The sequence below is a fragment of the Jaculus jaculus genome, chromosome 2 (genome assembly GCF_020740685.1).
Source record: "Jaculus jaculus isolate mJacJac1 chromosome 2, mJacJac1.mat.Y.cur, whole genome shotgun sequence".
Lineage (NCBI taxonomy): Eukaryota > Metazoa > Chordata > Mammalia > Rodentia > Dipodidae > Jaculus > Jaculus jaculus.
In genome coordinates this window covers 23,265,868-23,278,767 of record NC_059103.1, presented here as the reverse complement: position 1 = coordinate 23,278,767, position 12,900 = coordinate 23,265,868, and the positions used below count along the sequence as shown (strand labels likewise).

Here is a 12,900-nt window from a genome sequence, read left to right as displayed (position 1 = left end):
CTTTAAAGTGGCTGGAGGCTCTGGCATGCTCATTCTCTCTATCTCTTATCTATCTCCCTCCTTTTTTTTCTCTCTCTCTCTCTCTCTCTCTTTCTGCTTGCAAATAAATAACAAAAAAAAAATTTATTGACCATTTGGCCCTGGTTGTGGTGATGCACGCCTTTAATCCCAGCACTCAGAAGGCTAAGGTAGGAAAAGTGCTGTGAGTTTGAGGCCAGCCTGGATTATACAGTGAGTTCCAAGTCATCTCGGGCTAGAGTGCGACCCTGCTTCAAAAAAAAATTAATAAACATTTGTATTTGTTCTTTTGGAAAGTTTGTTGAGCTACCTAGCCTACTTTTTGATTGGGTTGTTCATTTTCCTGATTAGTTTTTATTTCTTTGTGTTGTCTGGATATGAACCCTCTGTCAGATGCACGGCTGGCAAAGATACTGCCTCTTCACTCAAAGGACAGTTCCTTTGCTGAACAGAAGCCTCTGACGTTTACGAGGCCCCTTTTGTCAGTCGCTTGCCTTATTTCCTGAACGACAGAGTGCTGTTCAGAAAATCCTTACCCAGGCCTTTATCTGGAGTGTGCTGCCTACCTTTTCCTCAGGCTGATTCAGTTTTGAGTCTTACATTGAGGTTCTTGATCTATTTTTGAGGTGTTTTTGTTTTTGGGTGTTTTTTTTTTTTTTTTTTTTTTTGGTGCAGGGTCAGAAATAATGCTCTAATTTCATTCTTCTACATGTAGAAATCCAATTTTCTCAGTACCATTTGTTAAAGATGCTGCCTTTTCTGTATTTGTCAGATAATTAGGTAGCTGTAATTTCATAGACTTAGGCTTGCATCCTCTACTCTGTTCATTCATCTGCCTGTTTTGGCGCCAGTGCCATGCTGCTTATTACTACAGGTCAGTGGTAGGACTTGACATTTGGTGTGATGATAACAATAGCAGCATTCTTTTTGCTAAAGATTATTTTGACTATTTAGGGTATTTTGTGTATCCAGTAAATTTTAAGTTTTTTTTTTTTCTATTTCTGTAAAGTATGGCGTTGGTATTTTGATTGTGGTTACTTTGAATCTCTAGATTGCTTTTGATGGAATGGCCATTTTCACAATATTCATACTGCATCCGTGAACATGGGATCTTCTAATGCCTTAAATTCTTTCTTGAGTGTTTCAAAATTCTCACTGTAGAAGTCTTCAACTTCTGTGGATAGATGTATTTGTTCATTTGTTACTGTTGTTTGTGGTGGTGGTTTGAGCCTATTGTGAATGGAACTGTTTCCCTAATTTCTCAACATATTTGTATAATTTTTTATCCTTCTACTTTACTGAAAGTGTTTATTAGCTCTTGAAGTTTTCTTACAGTTTTTTTAAAATTTTTATTAGCATTTTCCATGATTATAAAAAAAATCCCATGTTAACTCCCCCCCCACTTTCTCCTTTGAAATTCCATTCTCCATCATATTACCTCCCCATCACAATCATTGTACTTACATATATACAATATCAACCTATTAAGTACCCTCCTCCCTTCCTTTCTCTTCCCTTTATATCTCCTTTTTAACTTATTGGCCTCTGCTACTAAGTATTTTCATTCTCACACAGAAGCCCAATCTGTAGCTAGGATCCACATATGAAAGAGAACATGTGGTGCTTGGCTTTCAGGGCCTGGGTTACCTCACTTAGTATAATCCTTTCCAGTTCCATCCATTTTTCTGCAAATTTCATAACTTCATTTTTCTTTACCGCTGAGTAGAACTCCATTGTATAAATGTGCCACATCTTCATTATCCACTCATCAATTGAGGGACATCTAGGCTGGTTCCATTTCCCAGCTATTATAAATTGAGCAACAATAAACATGGTTGAGCACGTACTTCTAAGGAAATGAGATGAGTCCTTAGTATGCCTAGGAGTGCTATAGCTGGGTATATGGTAGATCAATCTTTAGCTGTTTTAGGAACCTCCACACTGATTTCCACAATGGCTGGACCAGATTGCATTCCCACCAGCAGTGCAGAAGGGTTCCTCTTTTGCCACATCCCCGCCAACATTTATGATCATTTGTTTTCATGATGGTGGCCAATCTGACAGGAGTGAGATGGAATCTCAATGTAGTTTTAATCTACATTTCCCTGATGACTAGTGACGTAGAACATTTTTTTAGATGCTTATATGCCATTCGTATTTCTTCCTTTGAGAACTCTCTATTTAGCTCCATAGCCCATTTTTTGATTGGCTTGTTTGATTCCTTATTATTTACCTTTTTGAGTTCTTTGTATATCCTAGATATTAATCCTCTATCAGATATATAGCTGGCGAAGATTTTTTTCCATTCTGTAGGTTGCCTCTTTGCTTTTTTCACTGTGTCCTTTGCAGTCATGAGGTCCCAGTGATTAATCTGTGGTTTTATTGCCTGAGCAATTGGGGTTGTATTCAGAAAGTCTTTGCCAAGACCAATATGTTGGAGGGTTTCCCCTACTTTTTCCTCTAGCAGTTTCAGAGTTTCAGGTCTGATGTTCAGGTCTTTAATCCATTTGGACTTAATTCTTGTGCATGGCGAGAGAGAAGAATCTATTTTCATCCTTCTGCAGATATATATCCAGTTTTCCCATCACCATTTGCTGAAGAGGCTGTCTTTTCTCCAATGAGTATTTTTGGCATTTTTATCGACTATCAGGTGGCTATAGCAAGGCAAACAGTTTACCAACCTAGCTATCTCCCTACCCCCAGAGAGGAAATAAGTAATTTTAAAAGAAATTTCTGTACCTTTAATATTACTTTTTTTTTTTTTTCCAGACTACCAGCATGTATATGAATGGTGATAGGTCAGGCTGGTATGTCTGAGCAAGTGGCAAAGCAGAGTGTGTTAAGATAAAAAGGAGAGTTGGGCATGGTGGTGCATGCCTTTAGTCCCAGCACTTGGGAAACCAAGGTAGGCGGATCGCTGTGAGTAGGAAACCAGCCTAAGACTACTTAGTGAATTTTAGGTCAGCCTGGGCTAGACCAGACCCTACCTCAAAAAAAAAAAAAAAAAAAAAAAAAAACAAGCACTGGAGAGATAGCCTAGCAGTTAAAGCTCTTGTCTATGAAGCCTAAAGACACATGTTTGACTCTCCAAGTCCCACACAAGCCAGGCACACAAGGTGGCACACACATATAGCATTCAAGGGTAGTAGTTGGGGACCCTAGTGCACCAATTCTCTCTTAAGATATAAAGGAAGGGAAGCAAACATACTAAGGAATAACAAACTGGCTTCTGTCCCTGCCATTAGTCCACCAAAGTAAGCAGCAGGATACTAACATACATTTACTATCCTATTAGAACATTGAATGTTCTAAAAGAAATTCTTCGATCTACATAGTTAGGTACTGTATGCTTTCCAGAGGTTGTCTTTATAGTTTTTGGAGATTTCAGTATGATATACCACATAAATCTCACCACGACCAAGAAGTACACAGAACAATTGGCAACATTTTTAGTAAAGAAAACGGGGGCCACAAGTTTTGAGTTTGAACAAGTTACTAAGCATCTCTGGATCTTTGATTACATAGTATCTAAAACAGAATATTGCTACCTAGGATTTGTAGGACCTGAAGGAAATATATATTGAGCCTTATTACCCTGAGAGATACAAGAGGAAATTTGAGGAGGGGGTTGATTGAATGCAGGCTCATATGCATGGAGGCAAGTGCTCTACCACTGAACCACATCCAGACCCATAAAAAGAAATTTTTTAAAATACATTTTCATTTAATTTTATTTATTTGAGAGTGACAGAGAAAGAGGCAGATAGAGAATGGGCACTCCAGGGCCTCCAGCCACCGCAAACAAACTGCAGATGCATGCGCCACCTTGTGTATCTGCCTTATGTGGGCCCTGGGGAATCAAGCCTCAAACAGGGTCCTTAGGCTTCATAGGCAAGTGCTTAACCACTAAGCCATCTCCCAGACCAAAAAGGAATTTTTAATCATATTTCTGTCCTTCCTCTGTTTCATAGCTAATGGTTGCAATAATGTGTTGTGGGTAGCATTGGTGAATCACCCTTGTTTTTATTGCCCTCTGTGTGTGCATCTACATGCATGTGGAGATCAGTGGTCAGAAATGCCTTCAAACTCGTTTTAAAAATATTTTTATAGGGCTAGAGAAATGGCTTAGCAGTTAAGGCACTTGCCTACAGAGCCTAAGGTTTGATTGCTCAGTACCCACATTAGTCAGACGCACAATGCGGCAAATGTGTCTGGAGGTCATTTGCAGTGGCTGGAGGCCCTGGCATGTGCACATGTTCCCCCCGCCCTCTTTCTCTCAAATAAATAAAGTACTTGTTAAAATTTTTATTTATGTGAAAGAGAGTATGGGCATGCCAGGGTCTCTTGCTGCTGCAAATTCCTGGCACATGTGCCACTTTGTGCATCTGACTGGAGAAGTGGCCCTGGGCCAGTAAGCTTTGCAAGCAAGTGCCTTTAACTGCTAAGCCACTTCCCCAGCCTCCCACCTCTTTTTAATATATGTATTTGTTTGCCTGTATGTGTGGTTGCTGAAGATTTGAAGCCAGGCCAGAAGGCTTTACAAGCAATTGTCTTTAATCTTCCCAACTCTGCCATCCACCTCCTAGAGACAGAGACTCTCATTGGCCTGGAGTTCACCAATTAGACTAGACTGGCTGGCCAGCGAGCCCTAGAGATCTCCTGTCTCCCTGGTGCTAGGATTACACAGATGTACCACCAGATGCAGCATTTTTATATAGGTTCTGAGTATCAAATTCAGGTCCTTATGCTTTCAAGAGAAGCACTTGACCAGTTGGCCCATTTCTCCATATTTCTCTTTTAAAAGGATAAATTACTAATTAAGCAGCTATCTTTGTCAGTAGATTTAAGGGAATGTTTTAAAGCTGACATAAATGTCAACATGCTTTATTCTCCCTTTCACAGAGGACCTTCAAATGCTTCCTTAAAGGAAGAAGAATATAAAGAGCCTTCACTTTTCCATTCTGGAGATCACTACCCCTTATCTGATGGAGACTGGTCCCCACTAGAGAAGTAAGTACCTTGAAATGCATGTAGTTAACAGAAAGAGGAAGGGCATATTAAATAGCTTTTCTGTTATTCATTGTATTTCTACTTCTTTCTCTATTTAGTAGAGCAACTATTTGCTAAAATCTTAACATGTGAACTGTTTTGTTTTCCAGTGGTTAATTCTCCCAAATTTAATCTGATTCAGTCTAATAGTGTTTGCCAACTCTAAATCTAATCAGCACATCTACTATTTAAGTCTAGTCATTTACTACCAATGAAACAGTACAGTGAGAGATGCATGCCACCATATTGTTTATTCTATGATCACAGCTTCATATGCTAGCTGGTTGTTAAGCCCACGCATCTGGCAGTTCTTGTGCTTCTCAGATTGATTTTTTGTGACATGCAAACAAAACAATGCATGTAATAAAATGTTTACAGAGGATTTGGTTGAGTCCTCAGTTAACACTAGTTGGAACTCCAGGGGGGAAAAAACTCAAGAGCCAGGCATGGTAGCTCATGCCTTTAGTCCCAGTACTTGAGAAGCTGAGGTAGCATTGCTGTGAGTTTGAGGCCAGCCTGGAACTACAAAGTGAGTTCCAGATCAGCCTGGGCTAGAGTAAGACCCTGCCTCAAAAAGAGCGGGGGGATCAAAAAGAACTTATGTGAAAGAAATGATGGATGTTTCTATCAGTGGAGTGTTTATAGCTGTAAGATTACGTTGATATGTTCAAACTTCTGTTTCCTTTCCCTCTGTAGCCCAGCAGTACTGAAGCCTTTGTGTCTTTGCTCTTGTGTTTCCAGCACTTATTCCCAGGCAGTGTGTCCTAAGAGTGATTCAGAGCTGGAGGTGAAACCAGCCGAGAGCCTGCTCAGATCTGAGTCTCACATGGAGTGGACCTGGGGCGGGTTCCCAGAGTCCACCAAGGTACTGGGGTTTACTCAAAAACCTGGGTCAGTTCCTTCATCTACTAAGTGAATATTAAAGAAGCAATTTGTGACTGAGCTCACAGAAAATAATGATTGCATTGCCCTCTTGTGGTTATAAAAGTACACTGAAAATTGCCATTTTTCATATTTAGATACTTGCAGCTAAAGGAATCCTGTATTTTTTGTGTTTCTACTTAGCAAATAATGTTGTTTGCTAATTAATATAGGAAAATTTAAAAAGCGCCTAAAGGAAACTAAAATTTCCACACTGAAATTTTAATAAGAAATTAAGAAGCCGGGCATGGTGGCGCACACCTTACCCAGCACTTGGGAGGCAGAGGTAGGAGGATCGCCTGAGTTCAAGGCCACCCTGAGACTACATAGTGAGTTCCAGGTCAGCCTGAGCTAAAGAGATCTCAAAAAAAGAAAGAAAGAAAGAAATTAAGCTGGGCTTAGGTGGGGCCCAGTTAGCTGAGTGCTTGCCCTAGCTTAAGTGAGGTCTGGGGTTTCCCAGCATTGAGAAAGGGGGAGAGAGTCAATAACAATCCTTTTGCCATCCCATAGTGAATTACGGGTAAACTGGGAAGATATAATTCCTGAAAGAAAAAATTATTTAGATCATTTGTTGAACTTAAGCTTTTAAAAATATAAATTTTGCTTATGCTTTAGTCTTTTCCACTTTTACAGTCATGTAAAGAGCCTTGCAGTAGTTTGAGCTGGGTTGAGTTTTCATTTACTACTATGGGCTGTTTCCCTCAAAATGAGCATTTTGTATCTTTTTGTATTTGAATATTAAGTTTCTTCAGTCTTTCAGCATTTGACTCTTCAGAGATGAACAGTTATAAATACATACCATGACACTGAACAAATTGTAGTCATTACTTTTTGCCAATTGTTCACACAAAAATTTCACATACAATACAATTAATGCAGGCTGGAGAGATGTCTTAGCAGTTAAGGCACTTGCCTGCAAAGCCTAAGGATCCAGGTTTAATTTTCCAGGTCCCAAATAAGCAAGGTGGTGCATATATCTGGAGTTTGTTCACAGTGGCTGGAGGCCCTTGCGTGCCCATCCCCTACCTCCCTCCTTTCCTCCTTCTTTCTACCCCCCCCAATAGATATTAAAAATACATTTAATGCATGAGAAATAGATCATAACTAATACTTTCGCAATTATCTGACTTTTTTTTCTAGGTCAGCAAAAGAGAAAGATATGACTATTACCCTAAGACAGCTACAATCACACCATCAGAAAATACCCATTTTCGGGTAATCCCCAGTGAGGACAACCTCCTAACAGAAGTGGAGAAGGATGCTTCCGCTGAAGATGCTATCTGTACTATAGTGAAACCCAAACCCAGATCCTTGTGTAAGCAGCTGAGCGATGCAACTTCTGCTGCAGAACTTCTCGAGCCTCCTCCTGAGACACCTCAGATTTCCTCACTGTTGGATGCCGACCACCTTCTCAGCCCAGCCCTCATAGAGGCTCCCTCAGAGCCCAGACCAGCAGCTAAAGTAGACTCACCATCCAAGAAGAAAGGTAATTGCTAGGTATCACATGCTATGGGTTTAGAAGGCGCATTAAGTCAGTGTTTCCAAGAATGTGTGATAGCTGCCTTCCTACTTGTGTTCTCCAGTCAGAACCTGCCATGTATTGACTGGGATGACTTATCTACTGTGACTGCTCCGTTACTGTGTAAGTTCCATCAGAGCAAAGCTTTAAACTGTCTCTCCTGTCTTCTGACCCTACTCAAGAGGCCTTTGAGAAGTATTTGCCAAGAAAATAAATGATTTTCTTGTGAGTCAGTGATTATGGTAGTACCATTGTCCTCTTAAAGAATTCATAGATTCCCCCAGATATACTAAGTATTTTAACGAGTTTATTTTTCCAGACCTAGATCCTATCCAAGGTTCAGAACTTGCATTTGATTATTAACTGGATATGTCAGTGAAGTGAAATCTTAATAAGATGGCTTTATATAATAGAGAAAAAAAACCTGTTTTCTCCTGAAACATTTGCTTAATGTCCAGTTAAGAACTATTTTTGCAGTGGTATGGATTAAAAAATAAATGTACACTAGTCAGCGGGGTTTTTGTTTAATTTCCCTCCTAACATTAGTCTGGAGAAGGAAGAGTCCATCTCTTGACTCACTTCTGAAATCCAAGCCTCAGAACATTGAGTGTTTAGAGTTCTCCACGGATCCTTGAGACAGTGAGGTAGAACCTGAGCCCTGAATCCTTTGTGCAGGGAAGCAAAACCTTATCTGAAGCTGCCCATCGATACAAAGCCAAATACCTGCTTCACTTTAAAAACAAATTCAGGGCTGGAGAGATGGCTTAGCGGTTAAGCGCTTGCCTATGAAGCCTAAGGACGGGTTCAAGGCTCAATTTCCCAGGACCCACGTTAGCCAGATGCACAAGGGGGTGCACACGTCTGGAGTTCGTTTACAATGGCTGGAAGCCCTGGCGTGCCCATTCTTTTTCTCTCTCTCAAATAAATAAAAATGAACAAAAAAAATTTTTTTAAACAAATTCAAACACCAAATGTTACATTGACACAAACTGTTTTAATAAATATCCTCTACAGGTATAGAGCTGTTCATTTAAAAATAAGTTGTCTGAGATAAAAGAATGGGACTGTCAAGGGTGTTTGTGGCCAAATATGACCATAAGCTAGCTGATGGTGGCCTGACTTGACATCTGTCAAGTCTTTCACCAAACAACTATTATCACTTGTTCTCTTTTAAGTACTGTTAAGGAGACCATCCAGTTTTTCTAGCGTGAACATAGGAAATCATGACTTGCAGTCTTGCACACAGGGAAGGACCTGGCACATTTTGTCACTTATCACTTAATGACAGGAATATGGCCTGAAAAGTATGTCATTAAACAATGTAGTATTGTGTGGACATCCTAGTGTTCTTCACAAACCTAGGTAGTATGTCAAGTCAGTGGACCTGGCCTCTGAGACACAGCACACATGAGCTATACAGGCTACATGTAATGTGGCACACTGTTTTACAGTAAACTTTTTCTGCGTACGTATATATACCCTAATGTAGTGATAAATATCAAAAACACAAGTCATTTTTATCAAGTATTGTAAATGGTGCATGATTGCATGTCCTATATACTACTACAGGACTGGCAACAAGTAGATGTATTTCCTCCAGCATCCATCATCACAAGGGATAAAATTTTTAGGTTAATTATAATTTTATGGGTCTGTCAGTGTGTATGTGGTCCATTGACTGAAATATCATTACTTGGCACATCTTCTTGCTTGCTAGAGTGCTTTCTTCCTCCACAATTCTCAACTCACACACTGTAAATTTTTTAACTATTTAAAACTTAATTTCAGACATCATGACATTTCATCCTTAAATACCCTAGAAGATACAATCTAATAATAACATTCTCCCTTGAAACACAATACATTGTCACTGACAAACACTCCTCCCAACACTCACTGCAGTGTGGGAAAGTGGTCTCAGGGCCTTGCTTTAAGTAAATGGTCCATCTTTTTTTTTTCTTACAGAATTGTAAGGGAAATAACTAAACTTTTCTCTCCTGTTTTTCACATAAAAATAGGTGTTCACAAGAGAAGTCAGCACCAGGGACCTGATGATATTTACCTTGATGACTTAAAGGCCCTAGAACCAGAAGTAGCAGCACTCTATTTTCCTAAAAGGTAACATGTATGTTGTGTATTCAAGAATGAACAGTAATCCCAGCACTCGGGAGGCAGAGGTAGGAAGATTGCCATGAGTTCAAGGCCACCCTGAGACTGCATAGTGAATTCCAGGTCAGCCTATGCTAGAGCGAAAAACCAAAAAAAAAAAAAAAAAAAAAAAAAAAGGTGAACAGTGCTGTGATATTCTAAATAGTTCATAATTATTATTATTAGAGGAAAAGGAGCACAGTGTTTGTCTTTATGCTAAATCTGATTATTGCTTTAGGTTTGGCAGTTCATAAATAGTATGTTCTGACTATAGACTTTAACAGTGTACTATGTGTGAAGACACTTGATATAATGACAGACTAATTAAACCTTTATAAGGATATGTGACTCCAGTGCTGTTTACAATTGTTTTTAAAATGTATTTATGTGCAAGCAGAGAGCGAGAGAAGAGAAACAGAGAGAATTGGTGCACCAGGGCCTCTAGGCATGGCAAACAAACACCAAATGCATGGGCTACTGTGCACCTGGCTTTACGTGGGTACTGGGGAATTGAACATGGGTCATTTGGCTTTGCAAGAAGCACCTTAACTGCTGAGCCATCTCTCCATCCCCCTGTTTATAATTATTAATAGCAAACTCGGTGTGCTTGGGGAAATTTATTTTATTATATTTATTTATATGTTTTTAAATGATACATCTTTATTTGTGAACATTTTACAAAAAATAAGCATAGCTTTACTCCTCGGAAGAGTGTGAGGCCTTTTCTGAACTCTAGCCTGGGTCTGGTGAGGCGCAGTTCCAGGGGACTGTGAGTTCTTCACATTGTCCACCGTTGGTTCCCATCCTCACTGCAGCGGTCAGCCTCACATTGCTGGGATGAACCTCCAGACCAGACAGTTTATGGAAGAAGGGATTTATTTGAAAGCTTACAGATCCAGGGGAAGTTCCATAGTGGCAAAGGAAGTTGGCCCCCTTTTCATAGATCCAAACAGAGAGAGAGCAAAGCTACCACCAGCACTGTAAGCAAGCACGCACACTTGAACTCCAGGCAAAGCCCAGGCCCTTTGCGTATCTTCAGGCTGGAATTCCAAATCCACCCCAGACCTTAGGGTTGACCCTGGGATCAGCCCAGTGACACCTCCTCTAGCCAGGTGGCTGGAGATCCAAATTACTAGCTTTTAATAAACTTGAATCAACTGGGGGACATACATTCAAACCACCACTGTCATGATCTTTAAATGACTTGAACATGAACCTTAAATATAATATACATGAACTGTCATTCCAGGTTCATTTCTACCTTAGAGGAATGCCCAACTTTTTCTCCACAGAAAGTATGACTTGAGGGCTGGGCAGATGGCTCAGCAGGTAGGAGTGTGTGAGGGCCTGAGGGGGCCTGAGATCACCTGAGCTTAATTCCTCAGCTCCCATGTATTCAGGAACATGGACCCTCTTCATCTCAGGGTTTCACCGTCCCCTCAGGGCCTCTGGCAGGAGGTAGGAAAGGAGAGAGAACCTCACCTGAGGACTGTGCAGCACAGCTACTGTCCATGTCCACGTCCATGGCTCAGTCACCCAGCTATGCCCACCTGCAAGAGGAGCCTCATCAAGTGCCCAGTGAGAGAGGAGACCACTTAACGAACACACGGCATGGGCCTTGCTCCTCCCTGCCCTCCCCAACTTACTGTTTCTCAGCACGCATGGCTTTCTAACCATTCTAGTGAGGAGGAGGCTCTCTCCATCCATTTACTCTCAGTATTTGGAAGCGAGCGTGCATTGCTATTAGAGAACATTTCCCTAAGCCTAAGTCAATCTTTCATTCATTCAGTGCAAAATAAAACAAGTCATTTTGAAACTTCTTTGAACTTAAGACGTGTCTACTCTGCTACCTCACACTCAACTGCTAGCACTTTCAGGGATTCATGCTAATTGTTCCTGCTTTGATTTTTTTTTTTTTTTTAAATAAAACCTTACACATCCTTGGGCTGGAGAGGTAGTGCAGACAGAGTGCTTGCTTAGCATGCATGAGGACCCTGCACTCAGTCCTAGTGTTTAAAAAAAAAAAAAAACAAAATTTCTAGAAAAAGACAACAAAGTTTAAATATCTCAAATGGGGCATTAAATACTTCATCAAAAGTGTAGAGTAGAGCCGGCGTGGTGGCGCACGCCTTTAATCCCAGCACTCGGGAGGCAGAGGTAGGAGGATCGCCGTGAGTTCGAGGCCACCCTGAGATGTTAGAGTTAATTCCAGTTCAGCCTGGACCAGAGTGAGACCCTACCTCGAAAAACCAAAAAAAGAAAGTGTAGAGCAGGGCTGGAAGGAGGGCTTAGCGGTTAAGGCATTTGCCTGCAAAGCCAAAGGACCCAGGTTCAGTTCTCCAGGACTCAAAACGTTAGCCACATGCACAAGGGGCGCACACGTCTGGAGTTTGTTTGCAGTGGCTAGAGGCACTGGCGCGCCCATTCTCTCTCTGCCTCTTCCTCTCCCTCCCTTCCTCTTTCCCTGTCAAATAAAAATATATTTAAAAAGTATCAAGTAGTAAATATTTGTAACTAAAAAATGTGATGTGCCATCCCAGTTGTATGCTCCATTTCAAAAAGTTTACATATTCTTTTTTTTTTTTTTTTCTTCGAGGTAGGGTCTCCCTCTAGCCCAGGCTGACCTGGAATTCACTATGGAGTCTCAGGGTGGCCTTGAACTTACAGCGATCCTTCTACCTCTGCCTCCCAAGTGCTGGGATTAAAGGCGTGCGCCACCATGCCCGGCTTTTCAAAAAGTTTACGTTTTGGTCACCTTCTAGCACCTGGCTTTCTTTTCTTTTTTTTTTTTTAAACTTTTATTTATTTATTTATTTATTTACTTGAGAGAGAGAAAGAGGCAGAGAGAGGGAGAATGGGTTTGCCAGGGCCTCTGATCACTGCAGGTGAACTCCAGATGCATGCATCTGGCTTATGTAGATCCTGGGTCCTTTGGCTTTTCAGGCAAACACCTTAACCACTAAGCCATCTCTCCAGTCCTAGCACCTGGCTTTCTGTGCCTTACCTAGGAAAAAAAAAAAAGTTAATAACCTCCTTCTGAGTTCTGGACTTCACTGCTGTAAAGACAGTTTACTTCCAGTTTATTTCTCACTACTTTTTTTTTTTTGTCATGGATCTAGTCTCCTAAGGAATTTTTCTTACTTAATTTCTGATTTTTTATTAATTTACTTATAGGTAATATTAAGAGGAATTTAGAACAGGTCTTCCTTTTCTTTTTATATACAGCATTGGCCTACAGTAATTTT

At 40.6% G+C, this 12,900-nt stretch overlaps 1 protein-coding gene across 4 annotated transcripts in view; it reads left to right on the top strand.

The window, feature by feature from the left end:
* Positions 1-12,900, top strand: part of Lpin2 (lipin 2) — a 94,501-nt gene that overhangs the window by 66,898 nt on the left and 14,703 nt on the right. For all 4 annotated transcript variants that reach the window (XM_045142798.1, XM_045142795.1, XM_045142796.1 and 1 more), the window contains 4 exons: positions 4,921-5,028; positions 5,809-5,932; positions 7,129-7,474; positions 9,526-9,625. In XM_045142798.1, the coding sequence (XP_044998733.1) occupies positions 4,921-5,028; positions 5,809-5,932; positions 7,129-7,474; positions 9,526-9,625 (678 nt within the window). The remainder of the gene's footprint in view (positions 1-4,920; positions 5,029-5,808; positions 5,933-7,128; positions 7,475-9,525; positions 9,626-12,900) is intronic.